Genomic DNA, 23,961 nt, shown 5'->3' with positions numbered 1-23,961 from the left:
CATAATATATTTATCAGAGCCGTTAATGATCGCTGAAGGATCACGAAAAATGGGACATACCCTGACACACAATGTTCATTATGATAATCAAATACATCCTGCATATTACAAGATCCGTAGAAATTTGTTTTTGGGTGTAACAATTTGTGTTTTAATATAATAATAACCTTAATAACTATTGTCTCGTTTAAGTAATAATATACAAAATTATATTATTATATTGGTCTTGTACCGTAATTTATGTCTCTGAAAACAAAAACAATAACAGTGGAAGCCCCGTAGTGTGTTATAGTCTGTAGGTACTATTAAATCAATCAGTAAAACATAATATCGAAAAGTGCGTTATCGTCGGAAGAAGTGATAAGAAAAGGAAGGGCGTGGGGTCAGCGACTGAATTTGGCAGTGGACTTGGCGCGCCTGTACCCGAATCAAAACTTTCACTGAGCGGCCGATCGTGGCTTCGAAGATACCTTACATAGTTATATATACCTACTACGATACTACGCATAATATAATATCAATAATATAATATATTATATTTATGTTTAATGTATAATATTAAAAAATGTAATTAACGTCCGTAAGCGTGCACTTCGAAAAACAAATGAACGAAATCCGCGTGTGGGAGATTATTGAAGTCACCACAGATCAAGTGTCAAAGATATAATAGGTAGGTAGGTAGTAAAAATTTATACAATATATTACACTGGTACAGAGTCAATAAATCTACTTTGCAGACATGGTGACATTTTATTAATTTTATTAAATTGGATTTTTTCTTTCTGAAATCTGGATATTTCCATGTTAACAAATACCCAGAGACCGGTCCTGGTCGCTTGCTAGCTATTTTCTCAAAGATAACTTAAGTCAATGTTATCCCAATACAGTTTACATAATATATATTATAGAAAAGTACCTCAGATTAAGTCACAAGGTAAAATAATTTTTTTTGGTCACACTTGGGATCACTAACGTGGACCACTCTAAATAGTCCCACGTTATTTTCGCTCCAAAATATATTTTAAAAATTTAACACTGTAAAAGTAACAACTATCGCTCATTAGCAACAGGAATCGCGTCATACCGTTAGAATTATTACTGTTAAGTTTTTAACTTATAACTGTCTTAAGAATAATTTTTACCTGTTTTTTTTTTAATATTCATTACGTTTCAACAAGAATAAACATATAGATTACAAAAAGAAAAATTCTTTAGAGGGTTGGTGAAGTACATTTAAGCCTTGATTCGTGCCGAATTCAGATCCTACAGCTATAATCCTTGCGGTTTTATCCTATTTCAGTATTTAGATATGAGTATAAACTATACATATATATTATGTGTACCTACGTTACCACATAAGCTTATGTGTATTTATAGCAGCTGTGCCGCATAAATACGATTGGTGGACAAAAGTAACCACGTTAAAATTAACTATATGGATATGACAATATCTTTTCGTTCAACCTTAACGCAACATCAATAATAATAAAATAAAAGCGTCTAGAAACAACCCTATAAAAATAAAGAAAAATATGCATATAAAATAAGGATATTCTCACACAGTTCAGATATGATATTATGTCTTATCGATTTCGGATCTCGCCGATTTTAGTGGTTGGTATGTGTATGTATTAAATTGATATTTTTTTTAGCATCGTTCAAAAGTCTCTAAAAAGTGGTGGACTTAAAGTTTCTGACGTTTCTTATGCATTTTATAAAAGCAAATAAAACACAATGCCAATACGTGGGAGAATCAAAGTTTTCTCAGAAGATTCGAGAATGGCATTTTATTTATTTTTTTTATTGACAATGTCTTTAAGTTTAATGACAATCTAAGTTTAACTAAACATACCAAATTTTAGTAACTAAGGCACCAAGGGAGTACTAAGCTATAAATTTAAAATTGTAAATAACACACTGTAAACCTTAAAATCTATCATTGTACACATTCACTCTACAGTGTAGAATTATACGGTTTTTCTTCAAAATATTTTCTTATACCTTTGCTGTTTTATAACTCATTTATAGTTCTATCATTTTACAAATAGAAATTTTACTCTAAAAACAGTTTTCTCCAATAAACATTATTATAGTACAGTTATAGATACGAGTATAGCTTGATTTCATTTTGATCATCCATATTTTAATAACATTTATGTATTGGGTAGATATTGTATTCAAAGAACTATAAAATAAGTAAAATAAGTTTTCTTTTTAACAATATAAGTATTTTAATCGAATAATATTTGAGTATCTATTTAGACGAATGTTATAACTTAATATGAAATTAGAATAATATTCAAATAAAATATAAATTTAAGTCCGTGTTTATAATAAACACCACAATAATAAAAAGAGAAAGCATTGCATTTAAAGTACCTACCTAGTGTTTTGTATGGTATGGTCAATTTAAAAATAAAACAAGCTTACATTAAATGCATATTTTATAAATGAAATAAGTCATTATTATATGAAAATGAATGTGATACTATTTAAAATACAGTGTTAACAATTTTTTTTTTTTTTAATGAAAATCAATTTACTCGTAAAATTATGTTTTGTATAGTATAATAATGAACTTAAAATATGTTGTGTAATCTTATTAATTTTTTGAATACACTATAAATTGTTTAATTGTAAATAATGAAGTAGAAATTTATATTTTTAGAAAAACTAATATAATTTTAAAACAATTTAATTAAATATTTTTGAATATAATAAAATTAATATTTACCACAAATAATAGAACTAATTCCATTTAATCAACAACTTTAAAAAATAAAAATCTTTATAGAAAAAGAATGTTAATTTCTCTGAACTGTTGTTGCCAATTTAATAACTCGACTGTAAATATTATAAATAACTTTCTATAGTTAATTCGTATATTGTGCTGAAACTTTGACAATATTCAAATTTATTTAAACTTTGGAATCATTTTTGAAGTAATAAAGGGTCTAAAATTTAAACAAAAGTAATATAATGTACCTCTTGCGTTTTTTTATCTTTCTTCTAGAACTAACTAAGAATCGGAAGTTTTATTTGTGATCACAAGCAAATTTAAGTATCTGTTGTTCGTTAGTGTTTCTTATCATAGAATAAATTAAACTCGATGGTTAGTTTGTGGTTTTATAGTATATTTGATGTTATACATCACACAGAGATATTCACGAGCTATATCTACTATATGTTCTGTCTGGTTTCAAACTTACTGTAAATTTTTGATTTTTAAAATGTTTAAACAATATTAATTACTAGACACTTTTTAGGGATTTATCTTGAAAGGTTACGTGATAGTGTTTTTATGTTAAGTTAGTTAAAAATTAAGTGAAGTTTTAGAGCAACAAGTTTTACATTATTTTACAATTTGGGTTGTTCGGTGACATGTTTTCGTTATATAAGTATATATTTCAGGTAAATATTATTGTTAAAACACTTAACGAATTGATCCATTGGCTTTATGGAAGTTTGTTGTTGACAATATTTTAGTCATATCAGGAAAATATGAATTTTGCGAGTTCCCTTTTAAAATATTTCTTTTCTAATTGTTAACCGATAAAGTTAAAATAGAAGTGGAAATCCGGGAAGATTGCTTTTCTGTATACCTATATAGTTGTATAGTAGGTTTTAAGTGTACCTTTTCATTGATTTAATCACTTTGATGAGTATGTAAAATATTAATTCAATAATAAATCATTTTATACGAAAAACGATTATTAGCATTTCCTCTATGTGTATCCGGATACTCAGCTATTTCTAAAAATATCTTATAATTTATTGTTTCACTAGAAATACAGTATATTAAATTAATTGTTGACAAAAATCATAGTATACACTATATTATATTTATTATAATATCATATTCTTGTTTCTCGTATTTTTGTTATTAGCTTATAACACGGATGATGTGAATAGGTCCATAGTAACTTAAAATTAGTCTAAATATAAAAATTTCATTATCTATTAATAATAATAATACATGTAATGGTGATAAGTTTTAAACTCGTGTGATTTATGTTTTTTTAATTACAACATAATAACTAAGATCGTTAGTGGACGAATCGTTATTATACGTTTAAATATTCGATGTTGTCAACATTTTAAATTAAAATTCTCATAAAAATGTATGTGGCTTTATGCAAAACCTTTTTTTGATTCCAATGAAAAACTTAACTTACAATAAATCTTATATTACATTTTCAAGTATTAGATATTAAATTTAAAATGTTATGAATATTTAAGTACAAAATAATTTGAAAATTTTTATGGTTTTAAAAGATTCCGTGAAAATTTGTTCCCACTACGAACTCAAGTTACATAATACTCTTTAATCAATACATTTTTCATAAATATATTTAAATCATATTATACTATTTTCATTATTATAAACATATCTATGGGATTTTAAGGTTTAGTATCCTATTTTTTATCATACAATAATAACAACGAAATAGTAATTTTGATGGAATAAAATACTAATAATTGTTCTAAATAAAAACAAAACAAAACCCATAAAGTTTATTTAAAAATGTATTAATGTGCACATTTTTTATCTTCCTACTTACATTTTATTTAACTTGAACATGTATTATTTTTATCTTTAATTGAGATATCTAGCTAGAAAATATATGAAAAAAATATTATTATATACGAGAGGATTAATTTTTTCAAAAATATTGTGTTAGAGATTTTAAGCAATTAAAAATAGATGGAGAATTCAATAGAAAAAAAATACTACATAATTCAATTGTTTACTGTAATTCCTAGTATTTTGCTAAAATATACAACCTGTATGAAGCTTAATGTCTGAATAACTAGGTCCTGTTCTATTATTTCATGTACGGTACTACATCAATCAAAGACAGACAGCTACCGTATTATAGACTCTAGGGATAACTGCAGATATGTGACAGATTTTATTACAGCTTTATTTTATTTATATTATTTCTTTCTCTGAAAAACTAACAAATTTGACATATCAATGTTACACGGATTGGTATATATATATATATAAATATTATTATTTATATTTTTCCCTATAGATATGGAATGTATATAAATAAATAAATTATAAATCACTATTATACCACGATCGATTGCTCGTAATATATGAGTGTACAGTCACAGCTCTACAGTTATATCTGGTTATGACTGTTATGAGTCGTATGTACTGCATTGGCACGTCATTCGTTTACACGCAGAACTAGATAGGTAGCTTGTTTATTATCTTTTCTTTTAGAATTTCTTAAGGGTACTTTAAAGTTTGAAAATCGATTTTAAAACATGTGGAAATTCTAACTTGCGTTATGAAAAACCATATATATTTTCTGAACTTTCAAAATGATATAATATTGCATACAATAGAGTGCAATCAACGTTAACTGAAAATATATTGAATATTTAGTTTCATAAAAATATAACAAGATAGAAATTACATTTATTCATAACCGAATTCAGTAATAATATATTGTTAATAAATTCAATGTCATTTCTTGTTAATATCAAGCACCTACGTCGCATATTTCGATTTTTCAATTATAATATTCTACGTTTTTAACGTATCTCATATTCATACTAAAACATAATCACCGGTGTTAAAAATAATCTAAAGAGAATATTTTTTACGATGAAATATAGAGGATTTGATAATATTTTATGCATACCTGCATACGCTGTAATAATAATCCGATTCACTCTATAGCAATCAAAAAGTATAACATAATGTCCGGATCACCTGATATATATATATATTTTTATTATTTTTTGATAATCCAATTTTCTCTTTGGTCGTCGCATATAATTTATTTTAGTGTTTTTCAATAACATTTTGATTTTATAATTAACTACGACTTATTTCATGTTGACAGGAAAATGAATTGGCGTTCGTTCGTGGCGCTGATGACAGCGTTGATGCTGTTACCGCTCGTCTTGTCACACAGGTATGCATTATACACAGTTTAAAAGATTCTACCTACCTTATTCCTAGCTAAATAGACACATCTTGTGCGTCTCGTTGGAAATTAATTTTCTTACGATTTGTGCTAATAACATTACGTCGGCCGGCGTTTTTATGATAATACCATAATCACCATAGTATCATACGTAAAACCATGACCGGTGTTTCAATTAATCGATTTTTTTTTGTTTGTCCCGTGCAAATTCGTTGCGTGCATAGCAATCACGTGTATGTATCGGTGATCCACGGCCATGACCAGGGTTCGCTGTTACTCAGGACCATGGATAGAGCGTTGCCGACGTCGGTGAAGGTGTTGTACGCCGAGATGCCGGCCAACAGGTTCAGCACGGGTGCTTTGGAAGCTGTGCTCGATCTGTGGGCGAACAAGACGATCGTCGCATGTCTGCTGCTCATACCTGAACCGGTGGGATCGATGCCCGCTCTAACTGCGACCAAGTATAAGATCCCCGTCCTCTGGCTTCCTTCGGTGCAACGAGTTGACCAGGTAAGTTTCTATTTATTTACTGTCTCTGTTCGCCCAGGTGGCATTTAATATCTAGAATCGATTATCATGAAATTTCGGAACTCGAGATACCGTCCGATATGGTTATATGTGCTCGTTTCGGGAGTTTATTCTACACATTCAATACAAATAATACGCATAACTTTTTTTACCTGTCTTATCGTAACACGGTAATTAATGTAGATAAAATATAATAAAATATTATGGAAGATGCTCGCATAAATATTATTAGCTATATGGGTTACAATGGGTACAATGGGTTGCAAACCTTTTTTTGGTCACGAACTAAAGGTTTTTAATCTCTGCTGTAAAAAAATGCACTTGTCTAGACTGGTTAGTATATATATATATGAGGTGAGGTTAGGTAACAGGGTGAGATTTTTAAAACAACATGTACACCCATAAAGTATTTAAGAATTTTTCCATATTATCTTGTTTATAATTGTATATAACATTATTCAGCCATTAAATTATATTTTTAATGTGTCTACAGTTCTAGTTTATCATCGGATGATAAATTTTTAAATATTAGATATGTATTTCTACTAATTTCATACACTAATATATTTCTCTGTCTTTATCTCATTCACTATGAAAAATAAACGTACATTGACGTAAACTGCAATAGTAAAGAATTCGACATATTTTTAATCTTGAAAATATGTCTAGAAAGTAAGATCTAAACTGTCTATAGTTTATAATTAGGTACTACATAAATATATTATAATTTTGATTTTTTGTTTTATTATTTTTCATTGAATATAACATTTAACAATGTAATTAAAAATATTAAAGTTCGTTAAAATTTAGTAAACATGTGCCATTTTTTGCCACCACCACTGACAAATAATTATTGAAAACAATTTAAATTTAAAAAAAAATAGTCGTAAACAATAACATAATAGTAATACACATATGGTTTGTTTAAAAATTGCAGTAAATTAATATCTTTGGTTATACTACGACGTTTTTTAATTACTTTTCTTGAATAGTAAATACTTATACGAGAAATGTTGATTGATCTGACTTAATTAATTTATGATTTATTCGTGTTGGCTAGAGGCTTTATATAAAAGAGTATTTTGCGTGGAACGGAATTCTTACCTATCGTTTCAGAACTCATTTGAAACACCGAACATGTTTTACACTATTATACGAGCCAACTTTAATTTATTTTCTGTGAACATGTACTAAACTTGCTTTGCAAACGTACCTTTTGTCCTCTTTTTTGTTGTAGATTTATTTTTTCTTTGCTGTATAGCTTATTTTGTTGAATTGTAGTTGTAAATGTATTAATTTGGCAAATGAACTTGGCCTATATGTTTTATTTTGTTAGAAACACAGTTCATTTTATCATACTATTGTGTAATAGCTGGTGTCCAAGTGTCCATTTATATGAATTTGGCGCTATATATCTAATATCAAAGTTATTTTTTTATCTGAAGATGTCCACCATCACAATTATGAAGCACTTACTTACTTATTTATTTTTTAATGTCTATTTAATCTTTATTTCTGTACTTCATTTTTTTTTTATTAGATTGTTATTTTTGTATTATTTCGTTTATAGTATAGGTAATAATAGATTATGTCCTCGATGATTATTTATAATTTTTATTAAATACCATCTAAGTATCTGTGTTGATTATTTACTAATATGCATTAAAGTTCATATACTATTACATATAGGTACTTACATTTATAAATAGTTGGTATCTATTTAAAAATATTTATTTTTATAAGAGAAACAATGTACAAAATCAAATCTATATAGGTACATAAATAAATAATACATTAATTAAAAGTTATTTCATTATAAATGTATGATATATTGACTTAAAGACAATGTAAATTTCAAAAACTCTATATAGATACGCTTAGATGTATATACAATTAACATTTTTGATTATTGGTTAATTGTAGAAGGATAAGATACAATGTTAGTAATCAATGGATTCATACGATTAAATGTAGTGACAATAATTGTACAGAAAACTTATACTACTTAGTAATATTTTTTAATTAAATGGCAATCTTAAAACTACAATATTTATAAAATATAAAATCTTTCAAATAAAAATAATATATATATATACATAAATATTATACCATTATAATTATTGCAAATAGTCCTGCGTTCAGATTCAATTATATTTGTTATAATTGAAATATTGTGCAGAAAAAAATATTTCAGTAGAACAAAACGGTTAAATAAAAATTGAATATTGTTAATTTTATGAGAAAATATTAAGTATGCCATAAATGAGGAATATATATGTACTGAACAAAAATAAAAATAAGATTGAACGTTAAATTTATTGTGTTTTTAATTATTAAGTTTTATAAAGAGAAGCACAATCTATATTTTTTCAACCGATTAAAGGTTTTTTTCTTTTAAATCTTTGAATAACTTATTATTTTCAGAAAAAGTTTTGTTTGAGAAAGTTACAATTTACAATAGACAATACTATACATCACTTAGTGTACAACATATGCTCCGATTAAAAATTAAAAAAATGTAGGTAGGTAGTTACTAGGTAGGTAAGTAGGTACTTACCTATGTAAATAGGTGAGCGCATTTCAGTGGTGGATGTTTGTCCATCGTTCCTTTGGTTCTCGGACAGGATAGTGTAATTTTACTGTAGGTATTCGATTTGAATGCAATATGATTGCATTTGATAAAAAACGATTCTGAGCGGACGAAGGGATCTTTTTTATTTAATTATATTTGTTTCTATGGCGATAAACAAAGCCGTAATTAGTTGTCCGTAATTATTTAATATTACGAAATCGTGATCTCGTACGTTCTCCTTTAACCGCTTTTATTTCGAGTACTGTTTCAAAAATCCAAAAATGACCTCTTTAGAGTACCAGCTCAAGAACATAACCTTTCAAAAAATATGATACACTTGTACTTTTGAGCAAGTTTAGGGGGACAAAAGTGTTTATAGAATAAAAAAGAAATAAGTATCATTGTAAAACCAATACATTCCTTGCTCCGCTTAGAATCTAAAATGTACATAATATGGTTAGATTTACCTAAATATATATTTTTTTAATATTATATAATACTGATATATCTCTACTGTTGATATATTCTATAAAACACTGTTATTTCAAAATAATATTTATATGAACATAAATCATTGATGATTTGTAATAAGAATAATTACTGTTGTTATTTTTAGTAAAATGTATTTAATATCTATACATTTAAATACACGATAAAAACATTCACAATCAATATTAGAATATAATTTAAAGACATTATCTTTATGAATATAATAAATATTGTTCTTCATTGTTAGGTTAATATTTTGGCGTCATAGAGTTTTAGTATAAACCACCCGTTGTGTAGTTGTTCAAACCACTCCCCTGTTACGAAATTCTTTTTGAGATCTTTTGTATTCTTGATTCAGTTATAAATTTAAATTTAAAATGTATTACATTTTAATATCGCATTTACATTTATCACAAGATATTTAAATTTTATTAACTGTTTCGCAATTTCTAAAAGGTACTTTAGTCAAGTTATTAAGTATGCAAACATGACACATGTATAAGTACTTGTATAATACTGCAAACAACGATAATTTATAACTATCACTCAGAAGTACTACCTAAACTGCTATTTATATGGAAATACTTTGTATGCTTATAAGTATGGGTAAACATAATATAAGTGTGAGTTAATTTGAATAATATTCAAACTTATCAATTTTCAGCTTCATCTTTGTAAACCATAAAAACTTAAGGTATTTTAATTCAAACTATTATTTTGAAATGTAGTATGTTTTCACGCATTCTAATATCTTCTACTGATGCAATTTAAATTAAATACTTGTGGTACTTTAATAATTTATATAGTGATAATTTAACATTGAAATTGTTCATATTATATTTTTAATAATAAAATAATATATGTTTCAATAAATTTTAATTGTATACAACAGCTGCAGAACAGTTTAGTTAACATTACTAACGAGTTTTGTCAAAAAATAAAATACTAGATACAGTATTAACCTCGGTTTGAATGAAAATAAAAATGTAGCTTTATAAATTTAATAAGCGATAAAAGCTTTGTATTAAATTAAAGCATTTGTTGAGTATAATATATAATTAAATATCATGATTATGAATCCGAGGAAAAAATTGTTGTTTTCTAAATGAGAACAATTACGGAAGTGCAAAATGTATGACTTATCTCATAATTTAATAATATATTAGTAATTTAAATTTTAAATGATAGGTGTCTAAAATGTATTTTGTAGTTCATATCGTCTAGTGAAATATACATTTTTGGTTTTTATTATGTACAGAAAATTTGTTATGTTAAATTATATTTACATATTTTTACAGTTAAATTACAGCTTGCAAATCAATATTTATGTCAGTATAATCATACCTGGTCTGAATAATTTGTTCGACATGATGTTGACAATTATTGAATAATTTGATAGTTTATAGTTAAGCACTCATTCGCTAATTGTTTCAATATGTATCGTGATAAAACAGTAGTTGGACATGTTGTTTAATGTGACGAAGGTTATTTTGAACATCGATTATATAGGTATGCGGAAATTCAAAATATATCATTCTATTTAATTATTTTACTATTACTACATCAGGGAATATGTATACACCCTATTTCGTACACCATACGTAATTGAACGAATATCCAAATTTTTTACATCACTATATTTCTTAAAAAAAAAAGTAAATTTATTTGTACAATGGATCATTTTGATAATCAACTTAATATAATTATTCTATCATCGAGTTATTAAAAATTTAAGATCATAGTGAAATCATTAGTGATTTCCTCAAATCTGACAATACAATATGGCGAACATATTTGATTGAGCTTTTGTGTGCTGTGTTCATTTCTCGAGAACTACCCTACAATGAAAGTTTTTTTTCATAATTATTATGAAACGGAAAAGCATGCTTTATACAGCCGGAAAACGTTAACTGCCAAATTTAATTGAACAGATCAATAAGTAAGTATAACGAAAATGAAGCTTGCGATGACCGTTTTTTTCGTAGTTTTTCGAGACATTTTTTTACACTAACTTTAAAAACTTAGTTGTTATAAATCTAGAGTCTACCAGCTACCTTTTATGCATTTAAAAAGTCTATTCGTTGAGGTTGTATACTAAATTTGCTCGTTTCGCCAACAGACGTGTAAGAACGGTTTTTGGGATTTTCGTGGGTAGAATTAACAAATAGTTAGCAATAAAATTTAATTTATATTTAAATTACTAACAAAACAACAAGTGAAAAACGTATGTAATGGATGAACTACTATACACAGTATAAATATGTTTATACACGTATTCCGTGTATATTTATATACATCAATTAAAAACAAGAAACGGGGAACAACGCTTTGCTGAGAAACCGTAATGATTGATTCCTGGGCTGAGTTGTTAAAATTCCGGAACTGGAGTACGGAACTGCGTTGTCGATGGCCAGCACCGGCTTGACGGGATGTACAACACTGAACAAATCGATCTGATCACTCGTATATAAACTAATGCGTAGAATATTGCCAACTCGGATGATAAAATTGAACTAAATATCTCTCATGAGATCGGAAACGAGCGTGAGCTAAAGCGCCAGAACAAATAGCAATAATGGCGATCGAAAAACATCAACGAAGAGTAGCTGAAGGAGCACGAGAACACGCACATCGAATGTCAAAATCAGACGAATGATAAGAAACACGTAGGCGGCGGTGATGTCGTAACGGCGTTGTTACGTGAAGAGCACAGCGTGACGGACGTGTCGGCATTACTAACATATTGTTGTATGATGGTCGAGCGTGGTCACCGACGGCCGCCAGCCAAAAACCGGTGGAAAATTTGACGTTTCAGAAATCGCAAATATTGTTAGCTATTAAAATGGTAAGTAGAATATAATTTACAAAGATAAAAAAAAATAAGTTTTAATTGGTACTGAGTCACGTCCAAAAGAATAATTATAATAGGTATAATAAATATTAAGGTATACGTGTCGGTTATAAGCACCATGAACTAAGGTTATATCTTAGTTCATGGTAAAAACAATGTTCGCCGTTCGTGTGATAATATTATTTTAGATAATCTGATAATGTTTTATAAGAAAAAATCTCAAAAGCAGACGAGGACCTTTTCCTTTTTGTCGTCCCAGATGTTAACATGGATATTTTTTCACAGCGAACTTGGATTTTTTTTTGTTAGCGAACAAGCGTATAGGGGATATAAATGTGACGTGTTGGTGTTGTAAAAGAACTGTTTATTTATATTATGTGTATATACAGGATGATTCAACAGGCATGTTCATAACATTTTTTTCATTTCATAATGAATTTATTCAATTTTTGATTTTTGAATTTTTAATATACTTAAATACTTTATAATTTATTTAAAATTTTTCGAGATGTGATTTATTACTTAAGTGGTGCTTTGTAAATAGTGGTTTTTTTAACAGAAATCACGTGTTTACTTTAAAGTATGAAGCAAATAATTTTATATAATCTATAGAACGTATGATTTTTCAGTTTTTAAATGTTTGTTTTATGAACAATAGTCCTTATACAAATGATTTAAAAAAATATAAAATATAATATATATTTAATATTGGATCTAGTATTTATTATGTTTGACCATTTTTACAAATCACAGAATATGTTGGTTGATAAATAATAATTACTTACTAAAATGTTAAAATCATTATAGTCCACTTTCTTCTAAACGTGTATTATTATTAGTGCACAAAGTTCATAACTTTTTAAATTTTTGTTCAAATATTAATTTTGATACGTCAAATTTTTCAGAAAAAATATCTTCTATTAAATTTACAATTGAAAATCTTCTTTGAATAATTATTAACTAAAAAAAGAAATGAATTATTGAAAAAGAAAAATGGTGGTGAGCTTGCTAAGTGAATCACCCTGTTTATGTATACAAACTCGAGTATCCGTATAGAGGTATACACGCACGTACGATGTATACATGATATAAACTAAAAACTAAATTCGTGATACGGTATACTACCCATATTCATCCAGCAGACAGAGCATTTTGGTTGGCTCGACTTTTCGGCATTTGCGTTCGTGTACGAATATAATACATATAATATGCGTATAGTATATCATCGTCCGAAATAATATAACCGTAAACACGTCGTCGCTAGCTCTTGGGATATAAACACTATTCTTGTCAACTACTCTCGTTCCACCACCGCCGGGACATTGACAAATAGACGAGAAAGAACTTCTTTGCTGGTTTCAAATAGCATAACTTATTATACGCACGAACACTCGCACCCGCACCCTTTCATCACAACACGTCCTTTTTCATTTATCGCACTAGGGCGCGAAAACACATTTACTAGATAATATACTTAAACACACACGCGTGTACGCTTCCTTACGCATACACATACTACACACGCCTTACCGGCGCCCAAAAGACGTGCATTCAGTTTTCACGAGTGTACGTATAAATTTTGATTCCGACGGCTAGTATACGTTTCTATGTATTGTACAGATAAAAGAAAGAACGATAGTTGCAAACAGATGCCTCTTCTGACTATTACCACTGTCCAAATCAAAATTACTTTGAAAAAAATCAGAAATAAAATCGTACAAAATCCTGGTTAAACTATACGCGTGCGCTACTCGGGCAACTGTTGAAACGGACGAGAACAAATCGGATGGTTTTAAAAGGAAAACACGGATGACTTGTTTTTGAGATAAAAACGAATGTAGAAGGCGAATTTGAAATTAGAACGTTTCACACGAACTGAGAAGTTTATGAAGAAAAGCTAGTGTTTGAATAATTATAGTCAACAGTTGGATAATATGTGTATGAATATCCGTGGAACTCAAAACGACTCGGAAAATATTGGTCGGATAGAATAAAAAAAATTCTCATGATGATTGGGGTAGATAACGCACGAAAAAAGGATCAATGTTATTGATGAGATGATGGACCTTAATGGTCTTTAATGAGCACAAAAAGCAGAAGGAGAAAAAGGAGAAGATGTACAAGCATATAACTTAGTACTTAGGCAGACGATGAGATGCGACGAGAAGAGAGAGTCGTGACCATAAATCTGGGAAGAGCGTCTGATACGCACACTGCACATATCACACACTCACACACGCACACTCACACCGCGAGGCTGAGGCTTTATACACGTCGCGCATCGATAAGCCGCATAATCTTAAAACGTCCCCGAGGTACGCGTATCGCGGACGCCATCTACATCAGCTATCCTCCTCTGCCACCGCGACCAATTCCCTGGCCACGTTAGTCCGGGAGCGCATAATAATATTACTACTACAACAACGGCACAAAGTTAAACGAGAAACGACCGTCGACCGTGCGTCGGTCGAAGTGCGGTTTAGAACCGCGCGCGTGTGGTGTATTATTGTAATTTGTGTGCACCCGGGCCCGAGCTCGTGGATATATGTAATATATGTATCGAGGGTCCGAAATTGAATTCACCAGGAAATTAATGGACCCGCTTGTTCTGTTCGTTCGTGTGTATATATACATACAATATACATACAGATATATACGAGGACTAGACGGAGAGTAGCAGAGACGTGTTTGGGGGGGGGGGGGATGGCGATGGGAAATGGTACGTGCGGAGTTGTAGGTAGAGAGAAAGAGGTCCTCCGCGCTGCAATATTGTTTCACCAACGTCTGCGGCGTATATTATGCACTCAAATCGCCTACCGATTAGCTCCCTCTCACTCTATATGTACATACCTATATATATATATATATATATATATAAGTACGTACGTCTGTTAATAATCGAAACGTTTGAATAGGTAGCTAAGTGTTATCGATTATCGTAAGGGGTATCCTAAAAACTCGTTTTAAATTGTTGACGGTCATTGGTCAATCTATGTATGATTTTGAAGAAAGTGAGAAAAAAAAATAACTGAAGTATAGTAAGTATTTGCACTGGAATCGAAAATAAAAATAGTTTATAGTCTAACAACTTTGATCTGAAAAAGAGGTAAACTAATTAATCAACCTACGTTCGGTCAATAAGCATAGAACAATTATTTTTCCAATTAAACATTGCTAAATTCAATGTTTTGACGTTAAAATGATTTTAGTTCAAACACAATTGTAACGAACTGCAAAGTTTCGTTGGCAAAAAAAATATAAACTTTTGCGAAAATAATAGTGGCATACCGAGGTTAAAATATTGAAATAAATGAAGGAAAAAATTAAATTGTTAATAATACAACTACGTGCGTCACACAAAGAGACGTGTAGGTATTTTTTTTTAAATACCGACGCATCACTGTATGAAAAATCGAATATAAACTGCCTCCACCGTGACCACAAATAATAATTGTTTCCAGCTCGCTCGAATCTAATTTAACGAAGAAGCATTATTGCTACCACCAACGACGGCGTGTTGGTAATGCATGCAACTTATTTCTGTTTAAATAAATAATAACAGCGTGATTTATCGACTCCAACTCATAAATAGTGAGATATCACATATATGATATAAGTATACATGGGGGAAAATTATTTCACGTGCGACATTAATTTTCATTCAACGCAAAATGCAATAGAAATGTTGTATATAATATAATATTATATACCTACTACGTATATTATTATTATTATGTAATACACGAAAATAAATAATTTACCGCATAAGTTAGATGTATGTTGTATAACAAATAGGCAGTCTATATATTATAGAGTTGGAAATTTTACTGTGTACATATTATATATTGTATATATTGTTTTTTATTACAATTTAGGTTGCTAAAATTTGACAATATTACATTTTGGCCATTATTTAACACATGTGATATAATTTCAGATAGAAAGAGACAGCGCGTACTGGGTAGAAATAAATGTACTCGTTTATCTACACAAACTTGTCAATTTACCGGCTAACCAGCTAAGAGTATTTGACAAATATAAATAGTGGTGAAATGTCGACACGTTTAATACAATTTTAAGTATGATAAGTATTTAGGTGACACCTAACCCCAGCTTGACCTCCCTTCTGGGCGCCTATGTTAGGTGTAGAACATGAATAACGGATAACCTATACTGTCTGTGTGAAAATACCTGCAGGATTGTATTTAAAGGGAGTTAAGTTTACCTAAATGGTATAAGAAGTAGCTGTTGACCTGCAAAAATGAAATTATAGTTCATTTAAAATCAGAAAATACTCGAATATAGAAATGGGATGCATGAGGTCTGAAAATATTGTGGTGATAATAATATTATGATTTGATTTTTAAATGGGAAATCCACCCAAGAAATATATAACCGAATTGGTTTCTGAGGTGATAGTATGCCGTCACATTTTAAAATTGTCATTTCATTTTGAAACATTTCGATCATATATAATATGGTTCAGCAAACTACGTGTCAAAGAAGATATAGAAAAGTTGTTCTAATATTAAAAGGGCTAATGTGAGAAGTATATAAAAATATATTTATCTGACTGAGCAAAACATTAAGGGATATGGTTGACGAAGACGTAGGCATATAGAATAATGACTAGGCCACTTGAAGTAATCTCTATATAATAATTCTTGTATCAATGAAATATTAATTCAAGTATAGAGTTTCCATTGCAACATATTATTAAAACACAAGTAATTCAAATTAGTAATGTTTAGCCAGAAATATTTAAAATTCATATAACGTAAATTACAATAACGTAGTTTTGTAAAATTAACTAATCGGTAATTCTGATTTTACCACTAAAATGTTATTTTGGTTATACAATTAGATACATATATTTAGAGTGCCTATTTTGTGAATTTGTTTGTTAGCCTAAAGAAGTTAAGAATATTCAAAGGCACTGGAAATGTTCCAGTAAATTATTGTGTTTTAACTTAAACATAATAGAAGCACAAAAATGTTAATGTCAAATGGTATTATTTTTATTAAACCAAAAATACATACACTGCTTAAATATTTACCCATACAAACTTACTGTGTATTTTGTTTTCGCGCATTCATCCATAGAATAATGTGCATGTATATCTAAATATTAAAGTAAACAATATTACACATGCGCGACCGCACGCACCCGCTCGTGTGTGCGTTATAATATAACACGGTAAAACTTCCATACAACGAACTTCTATATTTAATGAAATTTTCTGTTTAACGAATTAATTTTAAGAAACAAGAATCATGACTTTCATTATTTAATCATTCTTAAATTGATCTCTATTTAGTATTTAACGAAGCTTAATATGTTTCTATTTACTATTAGATAACAAACTTATTTTTGTAAATGTTGTCACTAAAAAATATTAATATAAATATTGTTCTTAAAGTTTAAACACCTAAAAATCCGATAAAAATAAGGCATTAATAGGCAAACTGGTTACTTTGTTAGTATGCTACATGTCACAGTTTCGATACTAACGTCAATGTATTCGTACGCTTAATTTTTTTCTATATTTACAAAAACATGCAAAAACATAAATGTTTATTAATTGAGATAAATTTTAAATAAAGTCGACTAAAATGTTAAAAAAAAAAAAAAAGATGTTACCAAAAAATATGATATTCCGACAAGTTCTCTTTCAACAATATCGAAAAATCGTGAAAACATAATGAAACAAGTGTAAGCATTTTCTTTCGCCGCTCGTTGGTAGTAGAAAAAAAATGAACGTGTATGTTTAGTATGTTTAGTATGTTTAGGAAAAAGTTGACGAAGCTATTCTAAATAAAAAATTAAAAAATAATATGTATGTATAATATAATATTTTATGTTTATTTTTAATATAATATGGAATATGAAATATGAAATATGCATGTAAATATTAAAAATATGTAATTGTAGATGACGATTTCCTCTATAATTTTAATTTTTTTATTTCTCAAAAGATTTTGTTTTATAGAAGTTTTACTGTATTTATTTGGGTGTTATTCTAATAACATGAAAAATTGTATAATATTGTTATAAGATTTAATAATTATACTGCAATATGTTATTATTATTATTGTCATTTATTCAAAAACTAATTTCATAAATAAAATATAAGTTATCTTATATTATCTATATTCAATCAAAAATGAAATAAAAAGTAAATTTAAATTATAAATTATACAAGAATATATTAAATTATATAAAAATATATTAAATATCTGTTCATATAAAAATAAAACAATGACTTGATTCTATTAATTTACTAAAATGTAGAATTTCTTGAGGGATCAGTTTACTTTAAATTTATATTTATGTACTCAATACACATATATTTTACTAATATAATCATTTTATTATTACTGTTATAATATTATGTCATGATGATTTACAATCCACATTTTATTGAAATTTATGATTTTCCAAAATTGTTCAATAGTTGTCAATAGCTTTTGATCGGACACATGTTTCGGTAAATATAGAATAATATACTATTAATGTAAAGAGAGTAATAATTTTAATGCTAACATTAAATTTATTATTTTGACTCAAGTTTTTATCATGAAAATAATTTTTGAAGAAGAGTAGTGAAAATTGCAATTCCTATAATTTTGTTTAAGTTGAATAGTTTAAAATCATCTGAACTTAGATAGTTTTTTATTCCATTAAAAAGTTTTACTTTCTCTTAAAAGCTCAATATATATATATAAATAAATCAGTTTTAAGCTTAAAATAATTATTCTTTGATTAGTTAAAATTAATCTATGGATGTTAATGAACAATATAACTAATTTACTTAATACTTATCAAGATATTACCTAATGAATGTGTGCATTTATCTCATAATTTATAATTAAGATACCTTTAAAATTAAAATATAAATATCTAAATAAATGTTAACTTTTTCTTATTATTAGTTTGGAAAAAATTCATCATAAATTAAATTTGAAAAATGTTTGGGTAGTTTTTTAAACCTTCTTAATTTTATTATTATTATTATTTTTTTTTTTTGAAAATAAATTTTTTTTATTATTATTTATTTACAAATAAATATAGAAAATATAATAGTCCCCACTGGTCTAAGTTATGTTAAGTCTATGAATAATACTTATAAGTAAAATATAACAAACTATTATATTAAAAATAAAGTTGAATTAAAAATGAATAACTACGAGTATTATATAGGTTCCTATTTATTATATCTCTATTAAATTATAGTAAAGTCTCTGTATGGATTCTAAGACACGTAAATAATGTACGGTCGCCATTATTAATTAGTAATTACTATACATTTCATCGATATTATTTTATCAATAATAATATTGCAGTATTTCATTATGATAATTTCTAAGTATTTAATAATTATAATCGACCATGCTAGCTTCTTTTATCGGTTATGTTAGAAAAATACCCATCATGTTATGTTTGTACTCATCAGCAATTATTCGTCATTTAATAAGTTTAAATAGAACTAATAAGTAGATTTAGTATTTATTATATTTCTGATTATATTTGACAATTGTATAAATGAGAGCTTTTAAAAATCAAAAACATTATTAATTAAATTTAAACTATATTAACTATATTAAATTATATAAAATCGGATTAATTTTTAGTTTGATAATAAAATAGGATTTTATCCTTAATAAAGAATCGTATCAATTTTTTTTTCTATAAATATGAGGAGAATATTGTTAGTCCCAATGGAGTCATGATGATCAATGTTTGAATATTATGCGTGTACATGCATTATTATATTTTAGTGTATTACATTATGATGATCGTTATTATATTGTTCCTGTATTGAGATATTTGCTATGGGAATTTGGGATATAATAGTACTTTCGTTGAAATGTAAACATTTCATTGTTTTGCTTGGATAATAATAATCTACTGCAGGATGCAGGAATACATTCAGTAGGATCAGAGAGCAGAGAGTAATCAAACTCGGAATATATTATTATAATTTAATATAATGCACATGATTATTGTGAATTAAGATTTTTTCATATGGCAGCAAACATTTTGTCAAATTTGTTTGCGTACATCAACAATTATTATTTATTTGTACACACCTTTTTTAAAAAAAAAAATAAAAATAATATAATAAAATTAATTCCTTATATATATATTTTGAATTTCGATATTTATTATTAAAACCTTACTACCAATTCTGAATGTTTTATCCATAATCATATTGAAATGTATTGATCAAAGTATTTTAAGCCTACAATATAGTAGTTGATTAACATAATTATTAATTACCTTTTATAACCATTAAAAGTTAAAATTATTGATGATTGCATGACTGTGCATTATTTTCTATATCATCTACTACGTGTCAGCAATTATATATTTAAGTATTCGTAAATAATAATCGATCGATGTTTTGTTTGAACAAAATATTCTTATTCAGAATATGGAATTAAAGGATGATTCTGCAGACAGTAGATTTTATATATTTTAAAAATTAAAAGTTATAATACTGTTTATTTTAAAAGTAAATTTCAACAACCGTAAAATAAAACCGTGTCTGTATAACTATGCGTTGTAATTTTAAAGATAGATTTCTAAGACATTATATAAAACAATGTTAGACCCGTTTATTTTATCAACCAAACTGTTGTCAGACCTATCGGGAAGAATTATTTTAGCCTAAATTAAGCAGATACCAACACTAGTTTTATTATATTATTATGATTTAAACGTGATATAACATCATAGGTATTAGGGCGATCTCGTCCGATTTCTTATATAACAGTTTGTATTTTTGTTACAGGAACGCTGGAATGATATGGTAGTCAGGGTATCAATCACACCATGGGAATTATTTTCTGCCCTCAGATCGTTTCTGTTACACACCGGATGGTATAAATTTTATGTGTTGCACTCGATAACGATAGACAAAAGAGTCAAAACTATGCTCAGCAAAGCTCCGTTGAGTTATACGTCAGTGCCAATATCTTCAGACTCGTCAGACCTTATGCTATTCAGGTATACGAATCCATAATCTTTTATAATAATGATGTAATTTGAGTTTTATATATAGATTTTTTTTTTTTTGAACACTGTAGTTGACTAATTTAAAAATGCTATTTATTTAAACTTTATTATCATTTAAATTTAAAATACGTATTTTAACAAAAAATATGTTTTTTTTAAACTATTAATTAACTTAATAAAATTTAGTATTTTTTTTTTAATATGCATACTATAAGTTTTTATCACAAAAATGATTGCTTTAATTATTATTTTACTAAGGAATTATAGTTTTTGAGCATTATATGGTTGGATTGTAAGCTTACATTTACTAAAATAATACTTAAAAAATTTGAATTTTTTTCATAAATTTGATTTTATAATAATTATTAAAGTTTTTCACATTATTATTTTTTTTTTTTTTATTAAATATACGTGTGAATAAATTATATAATAAAAAAATCTTTTTCATAGTCTACAACATTATTAAAATTTTCTAGCTCTTTTTTTATGAGCATTACACGATACCATAACATGCTATCGATTTCTTAATAAAATTGAAAATGTGTGTATCTAATATTATTATTATGGTAATATTATATTTATAATTTTCAGAAAATAGTCCGGTGGTATTACCTCACCGTTTCTCGTGATATTTCAGTTTTAATCTCATATGAACTAACATCCAATTACCATAAATCGTTCAACTAAAAAATAATTTTCAATACCTAAAAATTTAGTGTATATTATTACAGAAAATTATAGCTTAGTACACCAGTACGTAAGTTATAACAATAAAAGAAAGTTTTTATGCACATAGTCTATAACAATAATACTTATTCCTTATAATAATTTATTGAATACGATAAATCGTTCGTAAAATTATTTGGGCAATGTTGTGGTGTTCAGTGTTTGCACTGCTACTTAAACGCGACATCTATCGCAGGCCCAAAATGAAATAATTCTAAGTTTATCCAATCATTTTTAAAATAAATTTTTTTTTATAAAACAATTTAGCATTAAAAATGCAATTAATTAAAAAACTTGTTTTTCTCTTAAAGGAAATACCTACGAGAAATAATTTTTTTGTATATATTTAAGAATAATAATATATTTTTTAATTCTAGTTAAATAGAATTTTTTTTCTAAATAATACACAATTTAAGATGAAATCACCAATATTTGTTTCATATTACGTTTGTTGTTTTGCATTTAATATTAAAATTTTATCGAAATCATATTATTTATTATTATTTTTTTTTTTTAAAACTGCCAAAAATTTACGATAATATATATTTTTTATGTTTGTAGCAACTTAATAAAATGACTAAAATAGTTACAAACCCGTTGTATCTTTTCTCCAAAGTAAGAACTTTTGGTTTTTGTTAAGTATTCGAATAACTAGAATAGGAGATAATGAATTTATTAGTGAAAAATAATGTTGACATTTTGTTAAATTTAATAAACTGGTAATCAGATTAAAAATTTTTTAATATTTTCAAATAAAATGAAGTATGATAATAATATATATGTTCATTTTTTAAACTTAAAAAAAATCATTAAATTCTTTGATAATATTTTTATGTTTTTTTTTTCTATTTTGCTAGCTATCAGTAAAAATATTCACAGACGGATTAAAGCTTTAAAAAAAATGTATATATATATATATATTTAATTGTTTTTTATTACTCGATGTTGATAAAATAATCTTAAATTTTAAATTTTTACTAACAAAGTACTGTGGTAAAAAGACACGGAGTTTCACTACTTGTTCATGCTTTATAATAACTAAAAGTGAAAATAAAAAACCTATTCATTGAGAAAATAATTACGAATTATACCACTATAAGTTATCATCGGTTATTGTAACAATTATATAACAACCCTGATAATTTTTCTCTACGACATAATAATAATAATAGCAATAGTTAAGTGTGCACGTGAACTTAGTATTGAGTTATGAATTTTTTTAGAAATTAAATAATTTCACATTAGATGAAAACATATAATATGTTTATTATATAGGAGGAATTATTAAATATTCAAAATTATTTTACTTGAAGATAAAACTCATATACAAGAAGATTTCAGCAATGCTCAACCTTATTTTTTTTTTTTAATAATTTCAATAATTTTGTTATTCTAAGCCTGATTTTGGAATGTTCTAAGTATGCTAAAAAAGTTTTTTATTACTTACTTAAAAAGTATTCCACTGAGATACAAACTTTTGTTTTTTAAATGATAATCCTATTTTTCTACTGAAAATTATTTAGTAGATTTTTTTATGTTGAGATACACCAAATTCAAAATATGAACTAGTAGTTTTTTAGTTATTTAAACATGTATATTAAAAATAATATCCAATTGGTCGATAATGATGGCTTTGGGAGATATGAACCTATAGTTAATTTCAACATAAGTAATAGTAATAATTATTAACTTATTAACGTTTTTATTCTCTTAACTAGTTCTAGTATTTATACTGAATCCAATATAACACAATTTTTATACTTGAGTAAAACTATTTTTAAGGACTATTATCGTTAGTATAAATAGTTTAACAACTAAGAAACTAAAA

General features: G+C 27.0%; 1 protein-coding gene across 2 annotated transcripts in view; it reads left to right on the top strand.

The window, feature by feature from the left end:
- LOC114125219 (glutamate receptor ionotropic, NMDA 3A-like) overlaps positions 1-23,961 on the top strand; it is a 131,514-nt gene that overhangs the window by 42,987 nt on the left and 64,566 nt on the right. For both annotated transcript variants that reach the window (XM_027988766.2, XM_027988765.2), the window contains 3 exons: positions 5,865-5,936; positions 6,173-6,458; positions 21,184-21,398. In XM_027988766.2, the coding sequence (XP_027844567.2) occupies positions 5,869-5,936; positions 6,173-6,458; positions 21,184-21,398 (569 nt within the window). In that variant the 5' untranslated portion in view covers positions 5,865-5,868. The remainder of the gene's footprint in view (positions 1-5,864; positions 5,937-6,172; positions 6,459-21,183; positions 21,399-23,961) is intronic.

This window comes from Aphis gossypii, chromosome 1 (genome assembly GCF_020184175.1).
Source record: "Aphis gossypii isolate Hap1 chromosome 1, ASM2018417v2, whole genome shotgun sequence".
NCBI classification, from domain to species: domain Eukaryota; kingdom Metazoa; phylum Arthropoda; class Insecta; order Hemiptera; family Aphididae; genus Aphis; species Aphis gossypii.
Note: the sequence above shows the minus strand (reverse complement) of the source record. Positions and strands in the feature narration are given on the sequence as shown.